This window comes from Pieris brassicae, chromosome 1 (genome assembly GCF_905147105.1).
Source record: "Pieris brassicae chromosome 1, ilPieBrab1.1, whole genome shotgun sequence".
Classification (NCBI taxonomy): Eukaryota; Metazoa; Arthropoda; class Insecta; order Lepidoptera; family Pieridae; genus Pieris; species Pieris brassicae.
Window position 1 is genome coordinate 10,228,114 of NC_059665.1, and position 14,801 is coordinate 10,242,914.

Sequence of the window (14,801 nt, forward strand, 5' to 3'; positions counted from 1 at the left end):
TTACATTTGAAGTTAGCAAAAAGTGCCTCGGTTCTCACGTATTGAATTTCTACAATGCTTAATCATATTTATTAGAATTCGTCGTACGTGACTTGTTTCTTGTGAAGGAAAACGGACAATACGATAAACAATATCTTTAAAAGAACATGATGCAATCACGCAAATTTGGCTAAATAAAAGTCCAATATTAATCTTACTTGGTGTATTATCTAACTGCTGTGTTATCTGTCGGGACGATAATAATTTAATATATCAAGAGATCGTTAATAATATACACAAGGATGCTGTTAAAAATGCTTAAAATGTTAATATAATTTGTATATACATATTGTAAAGGTCACATATTTTCAAATATTATTTAACCAATACCGAACTCAAAACTTGACTTTCTGGCCCACAGTCCCTGTGGCGCAGAGGATAGCGCGTTGGACTTCTAATCCAAAGGTCGTGGGTTCGATCCCCACCAGGGATGTTTTTTTATTTAAAAATAACTTGTATGTATTTAGTTAAAAGAATTGGCTAATATACTTTTACTTATGTAAGTTGTCAGTCATGAACACATCGGAGATCAAATTAAATGGTAAAATCATTTTTTTATTTTTCTTTAACCCGTGTTTACAAAAACTATCGTATAGGAATAAATCAGTGGCGCTACAACCTTTTTTGGTCTGGGCCTCAGATTTCTGTTTCTGTTTCATGACCATTTATTAATCTGATACGCAAGTAGCGGATCAGCCTCCTCTGTGTGTCCCAGTGTGTCTGACACACGCCGTCGACTTTTTGGGTCTAAAAGTATTATTACGTATTACCTTTTTTGTTGGTGAAATGGCTCTACTTCAAGTTACAGAAATTGCTGGACCGGCTCTCTACCAAGATTAAAGGCCGAGAATGTAATAATAAAAGCATCGCCTAAAAATATGGAAAGCATTATCAAACTGACCTTCGAAAACGTTTGAACTGTCTTCTTTAAGATGGCCGCCATGCAAAGGCCATTTTGATACTTTACATAATATTATAAAAAGTATTATCTGCACTGAAATGGCGTAAGAAAAAACAGTTGTCATAAACAAATTATGAGTATTTACCCTAATGTTCTCTATGACAGATGACAATTGGCATTTTTTCCCCGCTTTGATTAAAACTGTAAACTATGCCAAGGGTACAACCAGATTTGAGGATGAGCTAGATTTGTCAGCGAACCTTGAAACTAAATAAATACTTATTATTTGAATTGACAGGGTATTGCCGACGGAAGATAACACCGATAAGCTGTCTTTGGTATCTAAATATCGATATAAGAACTATATGTGCTACTTGCTACTGATATTTAATAATCTTACCATCGCTATATAATAATAATTGGTAAAAAAATAGAATTACCAGACCATTGATGCACTTGCACTATTTATTGATGCACTAGTCACAATAGATATTAAATTGTAATCTATCTTGTAATTACGTAAAGAAAAACAGTGTGAGCGACTCTCATCCCTGAATCGCAGCATTTACAATGAATGCAAAATGTAGATCGTGAAGAAACCGGCATGTCCCAAAACCAAAACATCGGAGACTTGAGTCAGATAGCAGGCTGACCTACCTACTTGTCCATAAAATAAAAATGAAGAAACAGTTGTAATCTGAGGCCAAGACCCATTTAGGGTTGTAGTGCTACTGGATAATCATAATGATAAACTTAACGTGACGTAGACAGACGTATTTAATTGTTACACAATTGTATGTTATCAAAGTTCAACAATGAGCAATCTTCTGTTCTCTCTTTCTGAAGTCAATTAAAAATTATCAGACATTAGGCCATATTAATAACCAGTGATTGAAAACTTATCATTTTTCCAACAAATGTATAAAACTTGTATCGCTATTTCGTATAATTAACCATGAGTGTTTTGTTTAGTAATGATTCATTTTTCTCCGGAAGTGAATCATTGTTTTACAAGTCCAATGGTAGATAAAATTTATGTTTTTGTTGAAATATCTATGAGTATCTAATATATTGCTAAGGGACATGTTTGTGACGGTTCCGAATCCCGACGAAATCGCTTGGTTTTCAGACGGTTAAGAATTATTATTTAGAATTTAAATAGCAATTACAATAGAAAATAAACCTCTAAATCTTTTCGATTTGAATCTCAGTATAGACAAAAGAATATATGTCGAAACTATCGTAAAGTTATATGATATAAAATGTATTATAAGATAAATAACTAACGAAACAGGCAGATAAAAGATTTCGTTCTTGCTTTGGACAAACCGACACTGACTTTGTAGTATGTATCTTATCAACGGTTATTTTATAAAATGTGTTGGTCACGTCAACGACAAAACATATTCTTACAGAAGCTTCTTCTCTCACATCTTCACTTCTAAACATAAAGCCTAGATATTAATCTAGGGTATGTTTGATTAAGTCATTGTTTTAGAATTTTTCATGCCTGTTGGTTAATTTTAATCAAATAAATACTTTTTCGTCCTCTCTTCCTGTAATTAATTGTTCAGACCAGCCTAATTAAAAGTTAATGTCATATGAATAAGAAAGTGTTGTTTGCTATCTTCTGGCTTTAAATGCGATAAATAAAAGCAATTAGATTTAACTAATCATAAATAAAATAAAAGAAATTCAACAATGCCCTATTTTCTCTAAAAAGGAACCTTTATTCTACAAAAATATAAATAGTAAGAATTTATCTTGAACAATTAATTGCAAAATATGTGGCAAAGCACAAAACTCGAAGACGTCTGGACGAAATATTTTTTTTATTCGCGTATTCCTTGAACTTTGAGGGAGGTTTTTTGTAGAGAGATAAATTGGAAGAATTTCACATAAAACTCTACAGGGTAGCATAGTAAAAATCATATTGAGGCAAAACGAAGTCCGCGGGGACAGCTAGTAATTAATAGACTTAATCTCAGCAATAAATCCAATTAATTAAAATCAGAACAGGATAATTTTATTCACATTATATATATTACCTATTATATGGAAATATTTAATTATAAATTCGGCAATTTCATCCTTACCTTTAAATTATTTGTCTAAAAACAAAAAAAAACTTTACTCATAAAATGCTTTTTTAGTTGAAGATTCGTTCTTATTTTTGTTGATTTTTCCTTAGAACTGATTGAAACCTTGTCTAGTAACAAGACACAATTAGGTATAGTTCCTTGTTGACGATTAATTAATATCGTAATGAATGGGTCATGACGACACGAGGTCAAGTACGTACAATGGTACAATTAAATTTGGTTCATGAATGAGGATTACCGAATATTGCCGACCACGATTGCGGGCTAGAGATGTGAAAAAAATATCGAGTTGCTCGAAATATGAATTTCACTTTCTCATCTCTCTCTCTCACTCTTGCAAAAACGGTCTATACAACAACAAGTCCTTAACAGCATTTTTTCCCTACGCATACATAATATTAGAATAAAATTAGTTTAATTTAAACGAAAATTAACACGAGCCAATGCTTAAGTTAACATTTTAAATCAACCCTTACCTGATATATGGTCTGAAACTGGTAAATGGGTTTGGTCGACACGGGTATTATTATTGTTTGACAAACACAATGAACCCGTCCCGTTCCAGATGACTATCATGTAATTTCCTTTAGACGACCATCGGTTTTCTATTAAATAATGTTTTTTATTGCAATTACCTTTAACTACCCAAATCTAACAATTTGTATGTGAAACATACAGTATACACTTACAAAAAATCGTCAAATTTTAATTATAACTTAAAATATTCCAGACCTATGAACTATTGTATCGACTGGTTTGATCAGTTATGGATTTGATGAAAGCGGAGACAAGTTTGTCTACAAATCTACGGCACGGTTTCATTTGTGTTTTTGATTCAGCTATTCATATTCAAACGAACATGATTATGAAGTGCGATATCGAAAACTATCAAACTACAACCGCCTTGTTAAATGATACAATCAATTGATAAGTGCGTATTTAATTGTGTCGGGTGTGTGTAACGCCGCAAGTAATTTTAAGGCTTGTTTTGAGATGCGTAGCTGGCGGCAGCAGCTACCAGATGACGCCACGAATATACGAAATAGGGTCAGTGCTGTGTCGTTGATCCGAGAGACTGCGACTGCAAGGCGGGGGCCGCCCCCCGCTCCCCTCTGAGCCCCCCATCAATCCTCGCCCCGCTAGCCACTACCGCCAGCATTCCTCATTCGACGCGAGGGCGAAGCGCACGCCCGTCTTTTCAACTACCGCGACTGACGCGCCGCGCGCCAGCGGTATAACCACCCGCCATGTTTGACGTTTTTGGCTCTGTTAAGAGCCTTCTCAAGCTCGACTCTGTGTGCATCGACAACAATGTGTTTCGACTTCACTACAAAGCCACCGTGATTATCCTAGTCACGTTTTCTTTGCTTGTAACATCAAGACAATACATTGGAGATCCTATTGACTGCATTGTGGATGAAATACCGCTCGCTGTTATGGACACTTATTGCTGGATTTACTCGACCTTCACTATTCCCAACAGGCTCGTGGGACGTGTTGGAAAGGACGTAGTGCAACCAGGTGTCGCATCCCACGTGGATGGCCAGGATGAGGTGAAATATCATAAGTATTACCAGTGGGTATGCTTTGTGCTGTTCTTTCAAGCTATTCTGTTCTACGTGCCCCGCTATCTATGGAAAACTTGGGAAGGAGGACGCATCAAGATGTTAGTACTTGATTTAAACTGCCCAGTTGTTGGAGAAGAATGTAAAAAAGACCGCAAAAAACTATTGGTAGACTACTTTCATACAAATCTACATACGCAAAACTTCTACGCGTTCCGTTTCTTTATCTGTGAGGTTTTAAACTTTATCAATGTTGTTGGTCAAATATACTTTATGGACTTTTTCTTGGATGGCGAATTTTCGACGTATGGCCGTGACGTAGTTTCCTTTACTGAAATGGAACCTGAAGAAAGAGAAGATCCAATGGCTCGAGTATTTCCAAAAGTAACAAAATGTACATTCCACAAATATGGTCCCTCGGGAACCGTGCAAAAATTTGATGGTCTGTGCGTATTGCCTTTGAATATTGTCAATGAAAAAATATATGTGTTCCTCTGGTTCTGGTTTATTATCTTATCTGTTTTAAGTGGAATATCTCTGTTATACCGTGCAGCTGTCGTGGCAGGGCCTCGTGTCCGCCTTTACCTATTACGTGCCCGTAGCCGTCTCGCACCTCAAGATCAAGTTGAAACGGTTGCACGTAAGTTACAAATCGGTGATTGGTTTGTACTTTACCAACTCGGAAAGAACATCGACCCGCTTATATATAAAGAGCTAATGAGCGATCTAGCATTGAAATTCGATGGAAAGGACAAGGACACTGTTTAGACGGGATAGACAATGGGTGGTAGTGACGTGTTAGTGTGCTAGGCCAGGTCGCGGGCGCAGTGCGGCAACTATGCTACCTGCTTGCATCGCGCCCGCACTAGCCGGGAGCGGCCGCGCGTCGGCATTCCAATACTAAGGCTCGACACGGGGAACGACCTCTGCCGAGCCATATTACATTATATTCCAGAGCCGCTTTAACTCTTTATGCTACTGAAACTATGTTAGATTATACTCCCGGCCGACTAGACTGATGCGTGCGTGCACGCGTGCATTTAGAGTAACATTTTAGGGCATGTTTATAATAGTCGTAGCATAGGTAGATCTCGTGCCTTCGTTTTATATTTTTATTATACGTGTGTTACTTGCGAAAACGTTGAAGGGACGTTTATTGTGATATGTAATTATTATATCTAAATTAAGTGTTTATCGTGACAATGGATGAGTGAAAACGGCTGGCTTATGTCTAAGTTGTAGTTATCTAATTAAATATCTTTGTTATCGAATGTTATTCTCGATATTGTATAAAGCAATAATGAACTTTAGTGAAATCCATTTGCTAATATTGGTTAGCGACACTACTTTTTGGTAATTGACACTTGTCTATACTTATACTTTTTATACTGATGAAATCGAGTCGACGATTGATATTTTCTGAATATATTTACTGCCACATTATATGATGTTGTTTTATTACATAACCATGAAAATAATTGCACTTTTGAACTTGATACTTCATACAGCGACAATATCCATTTGACATGCAATCTGAAGTCACAAATCATAAAGCGAACAGTTGGTTCACTTCCTTTTCTTTGTTCAAGATTCACACAATTCAACAAGTTATGTTTTCTAGAGACTGCTGCCATCTTGTTTAAAATTTGTGAAATGGACATCGTTATAGATGTCGCCACCAAACAACCGTTTAAATTAATTAGTTCATTTCTAATAATGCAATACCATATTTTATGTTATTTATTTGAATAAAAAACCACCACTTTTATTTTTAACTTATAAATATCTTGTATTCATCGATACCCGTTGTCGTTATTAGAATTATCGATGTTCAATACGAATTTAGAAAAATTAGCACCAGATAAATATTTAACGTGTTTGTAATTTTAAGATAATGGTATGTCCTACGAACAATTAAAATACCACGTAAAACTATGAAATGACAATGCTTAACTGATACCTGACCAGTTTTTAAAACTACTTTCACACGGTCGCTTTTGTTTGAAGAGTCTCGGGCAAATACTGGTATTCTTAGAATCACTATTGTCAGCTTTTTGTTGGGTATTTCTATTCCATTGTAATACTGGGGCTGTTAAAGATAATCCCTCCCTGTCTCCCAAAAAAATATGTATGTATGTATTTAAATAATTAAAACCTTTTACCAGAATCGGCTTAATTTAGTATATTAATTAACCGTTTACTTATATATCGATTCCTAGTAAGTCAGAAATTTTTATCCTTTTAAGTTTGTAAGTAAGAACAAAGTTAATATTTGATAAACTAAGTTTACAAGACCCATAACATAATACAATCTAAATTATTCCGAAGAAAATAACATAAAGTGCCAAAAAGTATTTTAATAAATATGCATTTTATTTTAGGAAGGTAGACTTACTACCTACTTTCCACATTTGGGTGTGGATAACATACCTAGCATGATATGCACATAAGTAAAAAATTTTGCGAAGCAAGTAAAAACTAGATACGTTTATAGAACTTTATTCCTGTAGTAAATTATTATAACGAGATGGTGGACTAGCGGTTATAGTTAATTATATAAACACGTGCAGGATGTAGGTATCACTATAATCATTAAATGTAAATTGTGGCAATAAGAAAATAACTAATATTTGATTATAATGCAGTAATTTAAAAACAATCTTTACAGAAATTATTTTCAAAGCAAATCCCGAATACTACTAGGTTATTTTCTTTCAAAACATGGAACTCCATATCCATTTTATTACAATTCTAATTAAAAATAAATTAAGTTTTTTTTGCTCTAGGATTTCAATATAATAATATTACATTCAATGAATATACAATAGAAAAATATAAAAAAGCCAGCCAGTACCAGCACAAAGCTAAGAAAGAAAAAACTATAATAACAAAACGGAGCCGAACTCAGGTTTTCGTTCATGTTACCCACTGCCAACAGTAGACTTCTGCAGCTATAACTGAACTCCTACTGCACTATAAAATTACTGCATCAAAAATAATAAGGACACCACGAGCAATAAACCTATTTAATAGCATTAAGATACAGCTGACGGCAATAATTTGTCAGCATGTGTTAATAACACAGTAATCATTAATCACTGAAATAGGTAGTAAAGGCATTTTAAATTTACTTATTTTATCAGAATCTATACGAAAAGAGAACCAGCGTGGCAGTTATGCTAATTAATATATTTTTTTATTGATGTGTTATTGAGAATTTTTCTTTTATATTTTTTCAAATGAAGTATCAAGATGATTGCTATCAAGTTATATTGACGTAACAGTATTGTAGAAAATAGGTAATTTAGCATTTTTGTACGCTTATTTCATATTTTACAAAATTCATTAATATTTAAGACACGTCACAATATCATTAAACTCGTTTTTTACTGTAGTGTACAATTATATCTACGACTACAATATAATATTATAGACAACCGTTAAAAATTATAGTAGAAATTTACACGTAAATTGTCAAAAGTCAAGTGTCAAGTGTGCAACCGTGCAACGTCAGATCGCTGATGTGAAGTCATGAAGTATTACTTTAATAGTTCAAAAGTCTAAAACATAAACATTAAACAGCAATACCTTCACATGTGATTATAATATTTTTTTGAGTAATAATAAGTTCTTTTTATTATTTTAAGAGATATCTTGAACAGCTTTGTATTTTTATAGTTTGTGTTTTAAGTAAATTAAGTACCAACCAACCATGGCTCGCGGTAAAGACAAGAAAAAGTAAGTCTTACTTAGGTTATAATATTATGTTAGTGTTATTTATTTATAAATTATACTGACAGTATCTTTTTATTTAAGACGCAAATTAGAGAAAAAGCAAGAAGGAGATGAAGTGCCTAAGAAAGTACCGCATACGTTAGAGTCATTACGAGAAAAAGATGAGACTACAATTGCCAATGCTGAAGCCGATGAACAGGAAGAGGTATGATTCTGTATTTCAATATGTTTAATCCATGCTCATATTGTTTCGACTATTTGCATATTCAGAGACATCTGGTTAAAAATGATATCATACGCTACAGATTATGAGTGAGTTAGTTAAGCGACTAAATAGTATAAATAAAAAATTAAAACATTAAAAAATGAAAATTCCCTTTGAATTCCTTTTTTTTTAATCTAGACAAATTATCTGAACTGGCATTCTAAATTTTACAATAAACTTACTTATTTTAAAAAAAAGTACCATATTGAATAATTACAGGCACAAAAAGATATGGAGTTGGATGAACTATCATCCTATTTTGAAAATGCATATGAACCAAAAGTGTTGATTACATATTCTGATAACCCACACACTAAAACTAGAATATTTGGCAAAGAGCTCATGAGGATAATACCCAATTCCACAGCCAGATATAGGCAAAGGTTAGTATCAAATTGTTATAAATGTACTTAATTATATTTAAAAAAAGTACTAGACACATTAAAAATATGTAAATGTTATCATGATTTTAAAATACTATCTTTAAAATATAGTATTTTGAATTCTGATCAGCAATAAAGTCTATGATTTGTAATGCCAAATTCACTTAGATATATAACCTAATATTGTTTTTGTAGCTTATGTACATCATAATTTTTCAATTGACTTGACAATTACATAATAAGTAAACGTAACAATTTTACATTATAATGCAAGAAAAACAGGTAATGCAACTTAAATAGGTAAGTTCTGTAAAAAATATTTCTTACAACACAGATCATCAGTAAAGCGCATAGTCCAGTCATCAATACGGGAACAAGTAACTGATGTAATAATAATAAATGAAAATCAGAAACAACCTAATGGTTTCCTTCTTATCCACCTGCCCAATGGACCAACAGCGCATTTTAGACTGTCAAGTTGTAAGATAACTCCAGAGTTACGCAAGGATTATAAAGAAATAACAAATCATAGACCAGAAGTAAGTTTAGTCATTACGATATTTTTACAACAAACATTATTAAGATTATTATAATGTTGTATTTTACTACAGTATAGAAAACTAACTCTATATCTGGCAAATAATAATAGTAAAAAAACTCATGATTGCCTAGTTCCGGTTCCAAGCAAATTCAAAGCATGTATCATTAAAGGTTTAGCTTTATAAAAAAATATAGCTAATTTTGAAACTAATATAAAAAATACTCCAAAAAGCTTTATAAGAGAAATCCGGTAACTATGGGGGACACATAAACTTCTTTTAACTTTTGGTCCATTTCCGGACATAGGATCTCTCTCCATCTCATCTTACTCCAGCACTGGCCAACCTCCCTGACGATGTCGTCAGTCCAACTTGTCCTTTCTTTTGAGTGCTATAGAGACCCCGCGAAAAGTTTCGAGGAGAAAGTATCTCCCTGTCTTAATCCTCTTCCCATCCGAAACTTGTTCGTTTTATCATGACCATTAGGCCGATAATTGTCCGCTTTCTTCAGATCCCCTTTTTTGAGTATCAGTTTGATATTTTCGTTTTTTAATGTTGATTTGGCCGAACCTTTAATTACGCTCTTCGTTAAAAGTGTGACAAGAGCTGAGTAGTGTTCGTCGGGAGAAGCTTTAAGCAATTTTGGGATTACGTTGTCATCATTGAGTTGGCGATTTTATTATATTATTATTAAAAAAATAACATTTAATTTCAGGTGGTACTAAATAACTTTAGCACCCGCCTCGGTCTGACAGTGGGCCGGATGCTTGGTGCACTGTTTCACTATGAACCTCAGTTCCGTGGCCGTCGCGCCGTCACCTTTCACAATCAGAGAGATTACATTTTCTTCAGACATCATAGGTGAGTATTCCAAATATCGATATTCAGATGCAAATAGATTTTTTTTAAATAACCCAAGAATCTTTAACTCTGGTTATTGGAATATTTTGTTTAGAACACTTAAAGGCCTTTTTAAATATCAATATTTCATTATAATTGATCTTAAGTCGAAAGGTAATTAATTACAAAGGCTGAACATATGAAATTGCTAAAAAAGTTGTTGATATAATTTGCTGTAAAGTGCTTAAACATAAGTAATTGGCTCAAACATCCTTAAATAGAAGTTATAAGTAAAAAATATAAAAAAAGCTTTAAGATAGTAAATAAATATTTTTTACTTGTTCCACTGCAACATAGTCGATAAATATTATAATTTACAGATACGAGTTTACATCTGACGGCAAACGTGCAAAATTACGAGAACTAGGCCCCAGATTCACACTCAAACTTATCTCCCTTCAGCAAGGCACGTTCGATTCCAAACGTGGGGATTATGAGTGGATCATTGCCGGCCGCCGCCACCAACTAGAAACATCTAGAAGACGATTCTTTTTGTAGATAAAATAAATGATTTTTTCTAAAACTTAAAAAATATTAACAAAAGCGCGTGGGGTAAAAATCAAAATCATTTATTCATATGAACTTCAAAAACAGAAATGTATATGAAATACTTCTAATTTTACATTTACTGCCAGAACTCAAATCAAGGGCGTAGAACGGAAGAGAAGAACTGGCAATAAACTCTCCGCCACTCTTTTTAATCGCCAAGTTTTTATTTTTCACAACGTTTGTAAGGAGCTGCAACGATTACACAATGTTCCACATGACATCTTAAGTACTATCCTACGATACTACCATACTAAGTACGATCCTTTACAAGAAATGGTACCTCATTTATATAAACGAGAAATAAGAACTCTAACTCTGAACTGATAGCATTGATTACTGATTGTAAAATGAATATAGATACACCCCAAAGATCTTTCCATTTTTTAATTTTAGTTTTTCAAATGTTTGTATAATATCATTGCAGCTAATGCGGCTAATTATAAACTCATGATTTCACACAAGATCATACTTTTGCAATAATAAAAGAAATTGGGAAAAAAAAGTCTTCAAATGCAGAGGCTACTTCGAGGTTGGAACTAATTACTTTGTCGTTTATGTTCACCTTATATTCAGTACCCTTTCTAGAGGTTCTTACATTCTCCTCGTTTATTATTTGTCAAGAAGCCTTTATCTTATCAGAGCTGTTTTTATTTTAAAACTTAAGTGTTGCGCCTTAGCGAGCCTACACTCTTGCCTAAATCTTTATGAAAATATCCTAATACAATTTTAAATTCTTCACTGTGGTTATACTGTTTTTCGTTATACAATTTATGCAATTTTAGACTTTTCTTGTGTAGCTCCTGGGTTGCCCAGTCACAAAAGTTAGCTTTCTCTTAGACCAAAAACTCTTTGGAGTGAACACATTCATGAATTCATCAATAAATGTCTTATATAAATTATTAGGGCATTTGTTATTACGCAAACATAGCATTTTAAATATCAAATTCTTCCTAAATATGTCTAACCGATTATCTGTTATGGGAACTGTGCATATTTTCTTTTGTGGTAATATCGTATTTTACAATAGCGTAGCATTACTATACTAGTAAAAGATTCTTAAAAAAATTTACCATGACCTCAGGCATTATATAAGCTAGTGAACAATTAAACAAGAAATCGGCAATGTTTGTAGCTACGGATATTATAGAATAAAAGAAGTTAATTTACATGAGGAAAATATAAAAAGTAAAATACATCACGCCACCGTCGTACGCTGATACTGCATAATAGTCCATCTACCAAAAAGTTCGCACTTCGCAGGCGTATTTGAAACAGGTCTACAATGATCTCCCTAAGATGCCTGATTTCAGGTAGATGTATAATAGTATTAGTGTTATGCCGGGTATGGGATTGAAGTAAATTTTAATGCTTGTGTATTTGGTTGTAATTTTTTAAAACTAAATGTATATTTATACGGCTTCTGGACATCATCCTCATATTATTGACTATGTAGTTTGATGGTCTTCCACCAAGAGGACAGATGATTTTATTAATTTATTTTGTAGAACCCGAAATTGTTTAAAGTTCACTAGTTGAAGCGCTGCTACCCCTTACTTTTATCAAATGTGATTTTACTAAAGAATTGTACATTGTCATGCGAACTATTAAATAAATTAAAGTAAATTAATCATAATGTTAGAAATGCATTGAAAATAATTGAAGTCATTGTGAATGTCTTTTGTATCTTCTTGGTTAAGTTATAAATAAAACTTCGATATTTGTAACAAAAACATATTTATAATTATTATATTTTTACACATTCGCCTGCATACCACTTGATGGAAGATTTTCATACTTTATAGTCTGCAAGAGATTAATCGCACGCGCCCGGTAAGAAGACAAAAAGCGCTATTTGGAACCTGAAAATTATACCAAATTAGTATAGTTCTGCAATAGTAATCAACAAAACCGATTAATTGAACGGTTTGTAGTCTATCGCTATAACCGTGGCAGCGTTGTTTCGCAACTGCGGCAGTTTTGACAACTGTTTTTAGTCTGATATTTACACAGCGTTCGTATTAACTAGGCCGCCATAGGCTATCAGACAAGACAAGTTATAGGTGAAATAGGATTACAAATATTTATGCTAGGTGAACATTTTTGGTGAATTTTATACAATTCTGATGAATCTGATATATTTTTAAAACCACATTAAAGTTTTCGTAGATAATATCTAAGTTTAAAAAAACCTAAATAAAGTTATTCTCACCATATGCTACAACGAATTGTAGGTACCAACATCAAGTAGGACTCGGAAAATCTGTAAATGTAGTTTCATTTACTATACTGGCATTGGTTACAAAAATATGATTTATTTAATTTATCAATCAGACATGTTTGCTTAGTCAACATGGTTGTATTGGGTTCTCTCTGGTGAGGGAGACCTGAAGGTCTTGTCATCATGAAAAATCTTGTCATTGAGAATGTAAATAATATGATTGCCACTGTTAAAATTACTGTTTTTATATGAACATGATGTAATGTACAACGCACAACGGACCTATTCAGAGTCTAAGTGCGGAAACGGTCATAGCGTGTTTTTAAAATTATATAATTTAAATCAAAATAAATCTTTGATGTTAAAATGATGAATGAATAATGATTTGATAATACTTTTTATATTATTCAAGGTAATACAACTTACCGCAGATTATTATTTGATTATAGCTTCTTTAGAACAACAAATTTACTGAAAAGAAACAGAAACAGTAAGTTACAATGTATATTAAATAAATATTAACTAATTTTTATTTAGTAGAAAATCAGACATGTATGGTTGGTCAACATGGTTGTATTGGGTTCGCTCTGATGAGGGAGACCTGAAGGTCTGGTCATCATGAAAATTTTAATTTTATGTTAGACATACTTATAGGAAGTAAACATTCTTTTTAGTAAAAGTTAAAACAAATTGGTGCTACATTTCTTTATTTTTGTCTGGGATAAAAGTTTCAAATATTTTTCCTAATAAATTTTAAAGAAAAATACAACTTACTTTGTTTCAAAGAGGCACACTGAATCTCAAATGATTATATCTGAAAAAAAAATCTATTAAAATAATTGAATTTTAAAATTTATCTATACTGTTACATTGTAGAAATCAGTGAGGATAGTAATGTTAACAACATTATAATTCAGTTGTCCCTATCTAAGGTCATCATTGTAATCAAATACATTTTTGTATTATTATAAGAAGAAATTAAATTAAGTTAATTTAATAAAATTAAGAACCAACCTTATTTTATGTCAAAATGTCTTATTGACACTACATCTTTTTTTCTTCACTTGAGTTTTTGACCTAAGAAATAAAAACATTTTTAATATTGTGATGAAAACCCGATTTTTCAAATAGTGAACAAGATATTATCAGTTTAGATAGTTATATTAACAGCATTATAATCAGATGTCCCTATCAAAAATCATCATTTTATTTTTTTCTTTTTGTTTAGCATGAAAACTGAAAGCCTTATTTTTCTATTGTCCTTGTAACTCTTAAATCACTTTAAAATAAAAACAAAACATTCTAGAACTGTTTGAGGCAATAGAATATTACAAAAAATAATTGCAAAATTTCCTAGCTATTAGTCTGAAATACGTACTTTTAAATCATCACTGAAAATGTTTAGAAAACGAAAAACGGCGTATTTTAATAGTTTTGTCGAAGTAATCTCCGTTCCTCTCTACACATCGTCGCATTCGATGGAACCACTGAGAAATGAAAGTCGCAGGGCGCCAGGTCAGGACTGTATGGATGACTCATTATCTCAACATCTGCTTTTTGGTTTCGGGTTCGTAGCAATATATCCAGCTTTCATCACCTGTGACG

General features: G+C 32.7%; 2 protein-coding genes, 1 long non-coding RNA gene and 1 other non-coding gene across 4 annotated transcripts; 3 read left to right on the forward strand and 1 right to left on the reverse strand.

Annotated features, from left to right (window-relative positions):
• The first annotated feature begins 399 nt into the window (after positions 1 to 399).
• Positions 400 to 472, forward strand: Trnar-ucu. Its single transcript has one exon. It is a non-coding gene; the product is annotated as a tRNA-Arg (tRNA).
• Positions 473 to 4,188: 3,716 nt separating this feature from the next.
• Positions 4,189 to 6,052, forward strand: LOC123712965 (innexin inx2). Its single transcript, XM_045666391.1, has one exon. The coding sequence runs from the start codon at positions 4,290 to 4,292 to the stop codon at positions 5,373 to 5,375; it is 1,086 nt and encodes a 361-aa protein (XP_045522347.1). The 5' UTR covers positions 4,189 to 4,289; the 3' UTR covers positions 5,376 to 6,052.
• Positions 6,053 to 8,161: 2,109 nt separating this feature from the next.
• On the forward strand, positions 8,162 to 10,994 carry LOC123716171 (probable ribosome production factor 1). The gene is made up of 6 exons (XM_045671781.1): positions 8,162 to 8,345; positions 8,424 to 8,547; positions 8,827 to 8,990; positions 9,325 to 9,529; positions 10,245 to 10,390; positions 10,750 to 10,994. The coding sequence occupies exons 1-6, from the start codon at positions 8,320 to 8,322 to the stop codon at positions 10,925 to 10,927; spliced, it is 843 nt and encodes a 280-aa protein (XP_045527737.1). The 5' UTR covers positions 8,162 to 8,319; the 3' UTR covers positions 10,928 to 10,994.
• Positions 10,995 to 12,695: 1,701 nt separating this feature from the next.
• On the reverse strand, positions 12,696 to 14,632 carry LOC123716181. The gene is made up of 6 exons (XR_006754523.1): positions 14,575 to 14,632; positions 14,211 to 14,273; positions 13,971 to 14,010; positions 13,623 to 13,667; positions 13,188 to 13,238; positions 12,696 to 12,837 (listed from the first exon to the last, which is right to left on the reverse strand). It is a non-coding gene; the product is annotated as an uncharacterized LOC123716181 (long non-coding RNA).
• Between the last annotated feature and the right edge of the window lie 169 nt (positions 14,633 to 14,801).

Excerpts from the sequence above, each read along its gene's own strand:
- LOC123712965 (XM_045666391.1), top strand. The coding sequence starts at position 4,290 with ATGTTTGACGTTTTTGGCTCTGTTAAGAGCCTTCTCAAGCTCGACTCT.
- LOC123716171 (XM_045671781.1), top strand. The coding sequence starts at position 8,320 with ATGGCTCGCGGTAAAGACAAGAAAAA. Across the intron at positions 8,346-8,423 it reads CGCGGTAAAGACAAGAAAAA|ACGCAAATTAGAGAAAAAGC; the intron begins GTAAGTCTTACT and ends TTTTTATTTAAG. Across the intron at positions 8,548-8,826 it reads AAGCCGATGAACAGGAAGAG|GCACAAAAAGATATGGAGTT; the intron begins GTATGATTCTGT and ends GAATAATTACAG.